At 29.5% G+C, this 10,567-nt stretch overlaps 2 protein-coding genes across 3 annotated transcripts; one reads left to right on the top strand and one right to left on the bottom strand.

Annotated features, from left to right (window-relative positions):
• Positions 1 to 1,944: 1,944 nt before the first annotated feature.
• Positions 1,945 to 4,319, bottom strand: LOC107949474 (heavy metal-associated isoprenylated plant protein 4). 2 transcript variants are annotated; one of them, XM_016884131.2, is made up of 4 exons: positions 4,188 to 4,319; positions 3,915 to 4,105; positions 2,528 to 2,615; positions 1,945 to 2,348 (listed from the first exon to the last, which is right to left on the bottom strand). In XM_016884131.2, the coding sequence occupies exons 1-4, from the start codon at positions 4,282 to 4,284 to the stop codon at positions 2,098 to 2,100; spliced, it is 627 nt and encodes a 208-aa protein (XP_016739620.1). In that variant the 5' UTR covers positions 4,285 to 4,319; the 3' UTR covers positions 1,945 to 2,097. The 2 variants fall into 2 exon arrangements, with proteins under 2 accessions (XP_016739620.1, XP_016739618.1); XM_016884129.2 differs by having other exon boundaries at positions 1,945 to 2,459.
• Positions 4,320 to 7,258: 2,939 nt separating this feature from the next.
• Positions 7,259 to 7,570, top strand: LOC107886624 (protein NIM1-INTERACTING 1). Its single transcript, XM_016810681.1, has one exon. It carries the CDS (start codon positions 7,259 to 7,261, stop codon positions 7,568 to 7,570), a length of 312 nt encoding a protein of 103 aa, XP_016666170.1.
• Positions 7,571 to 10,567: the final 2,997 nt, after the last annotated feature.

Genomic DNA, 10,567 nt, shown 5'->3' on the forward strand with positions numbered 1-10,567 from the left:
TTACAAAAGTCTGACATTGCACAATTGGTGTCGTTAAATGTTGACTCCAAGGACTAAAGGCGCAATTTCCCCTTATCCTTCCCTTTCCTTTTCACCTGGGATCAGATGGGTTTTATACAGTTTTTTTTTGAACTTTTCTTTTTGTTTTCCACTTTATTTTATTCTTTTTTATTTCTTCTTTTTATCTCTTCTTTTCCTTTTCTCTTTATTTCTTTTCCTTTTACAACCCTAATCGTCGCCCAACTATTGCCACCGTCGTTCGGTGATGTTTCAAACCAAACTTACCTCCAAAATGCTCCCCTCTTCATCATCTCTCACCTTATCAAATTAGATTTCTTCAAATTTCACTTGAGAGCTTCGAAAACACAAAGTCAAAGATCGGAAACATCTAAGATCTATTTCGCACAAAGCACAAGTACTTTTCAGGAAAAGTTTATTGCTATAAATATCACAAATAGGCTCGATTTTCAAAATTTTAATTTCCTACTATGACAAAAAACAGTTTTTAAACCGGATTTTTTTCCAACATTTGTGGCATGCTAGACTTCCATGATGTTTTTAACGTCAAGTAACGACGTGGTGACTAAAATGTTACAAATCAATAACATTAGTGATCAAAATGTAACAAATTAAAGTTTAGTGACCAAAACATAATTTAAACCACACATAAGTGATTATTTTTGTAATTTACCCTTTAATTTTTTATATTCTAAAAATAATTTTATTTCAATACTTTAATTTTAAAATTCTTAAAATAATTATAGTAAAAGTACCATAGCAATCCTTTAACTATAACTTGGATTGCATTTTGTTCTTCTACAGGAAAATGGATAAATTGGTCTCTGAATGTTAGATCCAAATAGTCCCTCTGTTAAAATTGTGTTGTCAAAGGCTGATTTTGGTGTTTTATATATAAAGCAACATAACAAATTTAACCATCAATCTTTATAGCTATTCTCAATTTGGTCCCTACTCTTTTATTTGAAACAAATTGACCCTCAATCTTTCATTACTAATGTGTCACTATTTTATTTTATATGACTTATCAGCGAATGATTTAATAATTTTTTAAAAAATTAAAAAAAACATAAATATATACTTTAAACTAATTTACCTTTTTTATTTCTTATTTAGATATGGACCATATCGTTATTATTTTAATCTCTTCTTTTTAGAAATTAAAATATTTTAACATATTTATTAAATAGAGTTAAGAAATTATTTTATTGATACTTCCCACCACATCATCCATGGTCCCTTCCAATAATTTAATGACATTTCAATAATTTTCTTCATGATATTAACACATAATTTTAGTTTTTTAACCAATCTCGAACCAAAACCCCAAACCTATAATCTTAAACATTAAAACTTGAACCTCAAATTCGAACCTAAATCTTAAATCTTAAATTCCTTGAACCCTAAACTCAAGGTTCCAGGTTCGGGGTTCGGGTTTCAAGGTTTAATGTTTGGGTTCAGGATTCGAGGATTAGGATTTTGGATTCGGGGTTTAAGGTAAAAAAAAATTACCAAAATTATGTGTCAATGACATGAAAAAAATTATTGAAATCTTATTAAATAATTAAGAAGGGACCATGAATGATATGATGGGAAGGGACCATAAAATAATTTAAGGCAATAACACATATTATCATATACAAGGATGGCTAATTAACAAATCATAATAACCATATTTCTAATTCAAGATATTTTCTTCTAATTTAAAGAGGGGAGGAAAAGAAAATAACACTCAACAAAACATCTCTCCTTTAAACAACTTCAATTCAAATGAAACTTAAGGCCTCTTTAGATGGGCAGTGCATCTACCTCTGGTTAGAGTAAAAATAGCGGTGGTGATGAGATTAATTATTCAGCGATGAGAATAAATATTATAGCATGAGATAAAAAGAGAACTAAACACACTACACTGGAATGCACCGTCCATTCAAAATAACCTTAATCTGATCATTATTGCATGAATTAAATAAATTAATATATTCATATGTTAATGATGAAACTACTAGCATTTGCATTATTCTTTCTACATATTATGCAAGGGTTTATCCACTGCAAGGCTTTAATTGAATTTACTATTGTTCATATGATAGTACAAGCGTTGGGATTTTCATCACTAAACAACTGGGGAGCATAGACATAATGAACAAAATATGGAGCATTGGCATCTGTACTCTTCACAATCTTGTTTTCACTGGATTCACCCACTACTTTCACTTCTTCCTTTTTGGCTTCAACTTTTACAATCTCCTTCTTTTCTTCCTTTTTGGGTTCAACTTTTACAATCTCCTTCTTTTCTTCCTTAGCCTCCATTGTTTTTGAGCTTATCATCTCTGCATGTTTATGCACTTTCTTTTTAATGTATGATAACAATTTTTCTGATTCCATTATTCCTTCTACTGTTAGGGTTTGTGCTTTCATATCACTCTTAACACTATAAATACCTGCATTCATCGTAAAAGTAAACTTATGAAGAGACTTGTGATACCGAATTTAGTAAATACATCCATACCTTTATGCTTCAATAACTTGTTGCGTAGATCCTGCTCACACTTGTCACAATGTAGATGAACTTTCATCGTTGTCGTGCGTAAAATTGGCTGCCGCTCGTAAATACAGTGTAAAATATTTAGAAATTAATTTAATGGTTTGTGATAGGGCAAAAGCACTATAAAGATGCTTATATAAAGAATAATATTGTATTTTATCCCTCTATTAAAATAAAAAATAAATTAGTTCATATATATTAGATTAACCACATGTAATCGTTTGGTTATTCTATCAATAACGTTAATTTTTAACAGTAAAAATAGATAAAATTTTAACGTAAAAGGACCATTTTGTACTTGATCTAACACAGAGCAAAACCAGAAATTTTTTATAATTCATAAAAAATTTCTATCATTAGTATATTTGTACAAACAATAAAATTTGATATATTGTAATTTCAATTTTTATTTTTATTTTCTTAATACTTAATAGTCAATGAATTGACTATATTAATTTGTAAATAATATATAATTAATATTTAGCAAAAAAATAATGTCAAGTAAAAAAATACAAAATAAAAAGTTTGTTTAAAAGAAACTTTTTTAAATGATACGCCAATTTTACTTTAACTATAATTATTCTAACTAAACTTTTTTAAATAATATTTGTTAATTAAATTATAATTAATTTTAAATATATAATTATTACAAATTCTATTTTACACTAATTTTTTAATTAATAATAATTCTAAATTAAATATTATATTATTTTAAATGTCAATCTAGTAATATGTTAAAAAATAAAGCGTATTCTTATCGGTACAAAAAAGTTTTTTTAAATTTGTGCTTTTATATGCATATACGTACATGAGTCAAATTTTATTATTAGTCCTTATACTATGCGCAAGTTGTCAATTTTAGCTTATGTACTTTAATTTGGTTAATTTAGTCCTTTCACTTTTCAATTTTTGAAATTTAAGTTGTAACCGAAGTTTAGCCATTAATTTAAGTCGATTTACCAAAATATGCTGATTTTTTTTTAATTTGAGAATCTATGCTGTTTTTGTTTAATTTACCGAAATATGTCAAATTTGGATAGAGAAAGGAAAACGTGTCCTACAGGGCACTTTTTTAATACAACATCAGTGAAAAGTTACCGTTGGTTTGAAAACGCATCTTATAGGATACATTTTCATTTTGTTTTCCTGAAAAAGCATCTTATAATGTGCGTTTTCATCCCCATTCAATAAAAAATGTGATCTATAAGACGCATTTTTATTTTCTCTTTCCAAAAATAACATGTATGGGTAAATTAAAAAAAACACGTAGATTCTCAAAATTTTTAAAAAAAATCATAAATCACCCGAAGTAATAATAGAATTTAACGTGGTGAGAGAGAGAGTAAATTACCTTTTTGGTTTCCTTGGGTTCGATGGGTGTAGCAGCAGCTTTGTCCTTGTCAGTGATCTTAATCTGAGGCGACAAAATCTCAACCTTTTTCTTGCTCACTTTTTCAATCATCTTGTGGGTTTTTATGACATCAATCACTCCTTTAACCTTAATTTCACCTTTCCCAACATCAAGTTCTACACCATGAACCCCTGCATTTGCATTTCGTATCACAACTATTATTCACCACCATTAATTCATCATCATCAATGAAAATAGGATAGCATAGGCTACCTTGAGTCCTCATGAGAGGCTTTTTAATATCGCATGCGCATTGCCGGCAATGGAGATTCACTTTATAAACCGCAGTGATCACTCCCTCCGTTGCCATCTTTTGCGGCCCCAATCGATTAGCCGGGCCTCACTAATAAAGGACACTTATATACATACAATGAAAAACTTTAATGAAACAAGAAACCAGACATTCTAAGGTTGTCACCAAACATGCCTAACACCATAATTGGAGGAAAATTAACCGTGTTGGTTGGAATTGTTGAGGGTGGCTCACCCACTTCACATTTTTACTTGAGACAGTCCCCAAACACACCACCTTCAACTATTTTAATGATGAGACAAAAAGAAATTCTAGAAACACGAGCATCATGGCATTAATTAATTAATGCATCACCATCAGTCAAACCCTCTTTTTTAACATGTTTTTAGGTACTTAAACACTTGCACTTGGGTTTCCCCAACATGAAGGAAGGCCTTGTACATGCCAATGCCTCCAAATAAAAAGTTGTTATTAGTCCATTAGGAATGAGCTATTGGATCAAGGAATTGGTCTTGGATCATTTGATGTATGCGTTAACCCCTTCTGTTTTTCAACCTCTCAAATGGAAAAATATCATACTGAACCCTTTATATTTTATAAAATTATAAATTAGTAAATGTTGACCTTAAAAAATAATAAAATTTTAATTTAACACTTTAAAAATCATTAAGATATGAGCTTAATGTAATGATGAAATTACATTTTAACTCTCATAAAAATATATAACTCAATTCTAACCCCCAAAATAATTTGATTTTGTCTCTAGAATTAAATATTATAAAAGAAATCGAGTGTAAGAAAAAGTACAAGAGGAAAGAGGGGAAACACATCTAATCTCAAATCAATAAGCTTACCCCAAACACTCGATCCTATGCACCCTATGCACCCCACCCTCAACAAAAGAAGCAATAACATTGGCAGTAAGAAATGGTGTAAGGTAGACTCAAACTCATGATAGGACGCGAAAGATAAGGCCACCCACACTAAGCGATGAGCCACCCCATTAGCATTCCATTAAACAAAAAATGTTATTTTACGGCCTCATTGAAGTAAATATGAAGGAAAATCAAGAAATACTCTACCTTTATTTACCTTTATTTTCCTTTAAATAAAAAGAAAAACTATTTAACTAAAAAATTTATCTCAATCCAAACTTAGCTAAATGAAGGGTTTAGATTTTATTTAATTTGGGGGAAAACAAATGGGATGTAATGTAAGGTAGCTTTGATAATTTTATACATTTTTGCATATTTTTATATAATTAAATTTTAACGATTTAGCCGTCATATTTTATATTCTATTTATATAAGGTCATGCACGTCACGCAAATTAAAATTTTTTAACCATTTATTTTATGTATATAAAATTTTCAGTTGTGCAATAAATATTAATATATACAATACTTTAAATCAATATGATGAATATCAATAGGCAGATTAGTTCAAAATTTTACATACATAACAACTATAATTATATCGGTACATTTAATTGTTGACTTGTTAAAATATTGATCCTATAAAAATATACAAAAGAATTACATTAGTATAAATGGATATATACGTAATTTTAAATCAATGTGATAAAAATATCATATTAATTTGAAAATTTACATACATAACAACTATAGTTATATCAATACATTGTTAGAATATTATCTTTAAAAAATAGTGTAAGTAGATTATTATATATGCATATACTACTCTTGAAGGGTAGCATCTAGGAGACACAATTTTTCAAGAGTTTTAACCTAGCCTTTGTGTCCCATCAGATCCTTTCAAGGTTTGTCTCCAAACTTATGGGCTCCAAAACAGCTAGCCACACCATAGAAAGGCCTTTTAAGTGGATACAAAGGTAAATTGGTAATATACTGATAATTCCTTTACTTCCACAAAATTTAAGATTTAGTCCCTCTATTTAAAAATTTAGTTTTCCTTTCTTCTTCTGTTTTTAAATTCTAAAATTTCAGTCTAGACATTAGAATCGTAAGTATTTTTTTGTTAAAATTTGCCAATTTGAAATTTTGATTAGGTCATCATTGGTAAAAGTACCATAGAAGTATTTGTACGAGGAGTCATATTGCATTTTACCCTTTTTGATCAAAAAAAGAAAAAATTAATCCATACATATTAGATTAAAGAGCAAACTGGTTCTTTCTGTTAAAAATTTAATCTATTTCTATTGTTAAAAACTTATGCAGATGATGGAATAACCAAATATTTATAGATGGCGTGCCATGTGTATCTTATGCTAACATACAGAAGCTAGTTTTTAATAGTTGAAATGAATAAATTTTTTAATAGAAAAATTAATTTGCTCTTTGATCTAATATGTAATGACTAATTTGCCCATTTATTTTTTAGTAGATGAGATATACAGAATACTTTTACTGATTATCATCATATGATGGCATATGATTGATAAATTTTTATATAAATAACACTTATAATGCGGTAACCAAATCTTAAATTCTATGCAAGTACAAGGACTAACATCACATTTTAACCCTTAGTAAAATACCTTTTGAAACTGAAAAGGACAGGGCATTTTAATCTAAGCTTCCATGGCGGCAGCACGAAAGTGCCAAGAGAATATAAAAAGAAAGTGGGAACAAAGAACATACGAGCTCAGTGGTCAAAATCATTACAAATTTCGAATCCGCCATCAATATGTCGGTAGCACGAAAAATGCAAGCTTGAAACAAAAGTCAGGCTGGCCCCTCAGCACAGCACCACTTTGTTTAACCCAGGGTCATATAGTTGCGTCATCTGAGTTACGTCAACATTCCTTCAACGTTTTACGTTTGGCATGCCATCAACAACACCATCCCCCCACTCACACTCATTGTCAACCAGTGCTCAATTTTCAGTCCACGCGTTATTTCTGCGTTTTTTTACCTTTTATACGTCCCATAGAATCCGCCGTTCCGTGGGTTTCATTTTTCTAGATCCCCCGGACCCATTCACCTTATATATGGTATTTGGTAAGCACAAAAGAAAACACAAACAAAAACTTGCCCTTTATTCAGTTTCAGATGGCAAGCAAGAAGAGAGTTCATGTCTGCAATGGTGAAGATGAGGAGCAAGAAGATGAGAAGATGGAGCAGTTCTTTGCCCTAATAAGGAATTTCCATGAAGCTGTTAATAGGAGAAAAAATGAGCTAAGACAAAGGGATGAAAAGATGAGGAGGGTCGATAGTAAGCAAACAAGTTGGGTTCCAACTTTTGAATGGGCAGATTTTGCCGACGAGATTGAGTTTCGGAGGCCATCTACAATTAACAATAAAGAAGAAAAAGGAAAACATGAAGAAGAGGAAGAAGGATTAGATCTTAGGCTTACCCTTTAGTTACTACCATCGATTTATCTCTATCAATGTTAATATATAAATACTACTTAATAGAAAATTTCTTTCTTTTTCTGTATTTTAATTGATTATCTGTTATTTTGTCTGTTGATGCTTTGACAAAGGAAAGGTTTTGGTTGGTTTTGGTTTTGCATTGTTGCTTCCTTACTTAAGCATAAGCGATGTTTTCAAAACCCAAAAACTTTTAGCGACGCTTGCAATCGTCGGGAAAAAAAGCCTGTTGGTTCTTTCTATCGACGCTCTTAAACGCGGAATTCTGACTGAAATCTCTCGATTTGCTTTGTTATTGTAGTCTATTGGGATTTATTGGTCACATTGCATCCATTCCACACATAATTTTAAATTCTAGTTAAGTTTTTATATGATTAATCTATGAAGAATCGATTCGAAAAAATTATGATTTATTTATGAAAAACTTATTTGAAAAAATTATCTTATTAGTGTTGTATGGATATTCAACACTCAACGCATTGGAACTTGCAAAAAATAAAAGGAGAAATCAAACAATGGACTAGCATGACTAAGACACTAATGTCCCAAAGTAAACATATCAGGGGCTAGGTTTAATCCTTTAAAAAAAATAAAGAAGTTATAAGGTTTATAATTTAATTTTCACTCTCAAAGAAAAAGGTGGGCAACAATGGTTAATTCATTTAGGCTAATGAAGAAGAAATAGAAAAAGACAAAAATGAAGAGTCAGATGCAAGTTCTAGAAAAGCAAAAGATTGGCAAATGAATATAAAGAAGCAAAGGATAAAGGAGGAGGAGGAGGAAATGAAGAAAAGAGATGGAGGTCCTAGAAGACATGAAAAGGATGAATCACGTATTATGAGAGGGAAAAAACTTGAAGTAAGCCTTCAATTGAATTAGTATAATGAATGAATTAATTCTTAAAGATAACTTAGAAGAATTTTTATATAATATTAAAAATGAGGATAAAAATAGCACAGTTCGAATCTGTATGGAATGTATAATAGAAGAACTTAAACTATAGCTACATATATTATCACCAGTTAGCCAATAAAATTAAATTATAGTAATTATTAAATAAAAGATAAAAATGTACAAGTCATTTTATTGTTTCTACAATAGTGATGTGATGGCATCAAAGAAATGGCGGTGAGTTTTGGTTTCAAAGTGTTGGGGTGTGAGCCACGAAGGCTCGTTTGAAACATGTTATTGACTTATGGGTAGCTCATATTCCACGCAACAAAATTCTTACTGTATGTGCGCAAATGTTGCACACCCATTAAGGGAGATTGAATTGTTAAGGAAATAACATAAATTTTTTGTACAGGTAGTGTAGATGGAGTATGTTAAAGTATATTATTGCCCTCAGAAGAAGAATTATGAATAATTTTAAGTATTATATCAAAAAAATAGATATAATCAGAACTTATAATAAAATTATTAAAAAAAAGTTAAACTATTAAAATTCAAATACTTCACATAAATAAATTTGCTAAAAGCATATAAAAAATATAAAAGCTCACCCAATAGTTTGTAATTTTTGTTCGGTTTAATACTTGTTTTGGCTTTTGTACTATAGTAAAATTTTCGTTTTAACTTTTTTACTATTTTTTCAGTCACTTTGTCTCCTTTACTTTCATTTTGTCAATCACATTAGTCATTTGATCATTTCTGCTTTTTTTTTTTTTTTAAATCTCACATATTCACCTTTTAACAGAAATGGTTAACGACCTAATATGATGGACGAAACGAAAATGAATAAAACAAAGTGATTGAAAAAAATAATAAAAAGACCAAAGCGTAAATTGCACTATAGCATAAGGACCAAAACAATAATTAAGTTTTTTTTTTTGTTATTATTTGTCTCTTTTTATAAAGCTATGCAATAGTTAGAATATAAGTATAGCACTTAGAAAGAAGACGGAAAGAAGCCTGATGAAGACTTTGTGTGCTATCATTAGGGATTTGAACTACTCCTTTATGCCTAAAGGGAACTTGAAGAGCATAAATTCCATAACCCTAGTTGGTGTGTGATGGATTTTTTTGTCCTATATATGAAAAGCAATGTGTGTCACATAAAAAGAATCTATGAGACGTAATAAATCTAAAGAATTCCTTGAAAGGTATAATATATATTTGAATATTTTATTTTTTATAATATATGTTTTTTTGACACAATGTTTAGAGTTATTTATGGTCCCTTTCTATCACATAAATAGGATAACACGCTTCAACGCACTCGAACCCACGTCCTCCAATTAATCCACAAGTTAATTTTTAAGGTAAACTACATCGTTATCAATTTAAAATTGTTTTATCATATTAAAATAAAAATGAATATTTATTTGAAGTCAAATAATTTTATTCAACTTTTCAATTTTTTATTTGAATCCATTTAATAAAATTTTAAATTAAAGACTAATTAATATGATTAACTCAAAATTTCTTTATTCGATTTGATTGAATACTCAGCTATCAACTACAATAGCCGAGGATGAACTTTTTTGAGATTTTAGTTTTTTTTTTAATTTTTGAGATTTTAGTCGTTAAAGGAGAGGTTTAGGTTACTTGATAGAGCTTCATATTTGGTGATTGGGCTTTTTGTAAGAAATGATTTGGGCTTGGTAGAATAGCATAATTGACTAAATAATAGTGAGCTTAAATTACATCAAGAGGGGTGAACTAGGGCCTAAAAATTAAGAAATAAAATCACAAAAATATGACATAAGAATTTTAGTGTAGTTCAGCCTTAATTGACTACTTTTATTATCTTAGCTTTCTTCAACTAAGAATTTTCTCCAATTCACTAATTGACACCTTTTTAAGACAAGATATAACCTTTATATAATCTCTCTCTTTTAGCTTGGTAAGACAGTATCACTACCCTTAACATTTTCTACCTAAAACCTTAAATAACCTCTCAAAACATTAAGCGACTATTTGATATGTTTAAAATATGTTTATTGAACATGTATATGCTTGCTATCTATTGTTTGGTTGCTAATTTGT

This window comes from Gossypium hirsutum, chromosome A08, assembly GCF_007990345.1.
Source record: "Gossypium hirsutum isolate 1008001.06 chromosome A08, Gossypium_hirsutum_v2.1, whole genome shotgun sequence".
Lineage (NCBI taxonomy): Eukaryota > Viridiplantae > Streptophyta > Magnoliopsida > Malvales > Malvaceae > Gossypium > Gossypium hirsutum.

Excerpts from the sequence above, each read along its gene's own strand:
- LOC107949474 (XM_016884129.2), bottom strand. The coding sequence starts at position 4,284 with ATGGCAACGGAGGGAGTGATCACTGCGGTTTATAAAGTGAATCTCCAT. Across the intron at positions 4,106-4,187 it reads GCCTCTCATGAGGACTCAAG|GGGTTCATGGTGTAGAACTT; the intron begins GTAGCCTATGCT and ends ATGCAAATGCAG. Across the intron at positions 2,460-2,527 it reads CAAGTTATTGAAGCATAAAG|GTATTTATAGTGTTAAGAGT; the intron begins GTATGGATGTAT and ends CGATGAATGCAG.
- LOC107886624 (XM_016810681.1), top strand. The coding sequence starts at position 7,259 with ATGGCAAGCAAGAAGAGAGTTCATGTCTGCAATGGTGAAGATGAGGAG.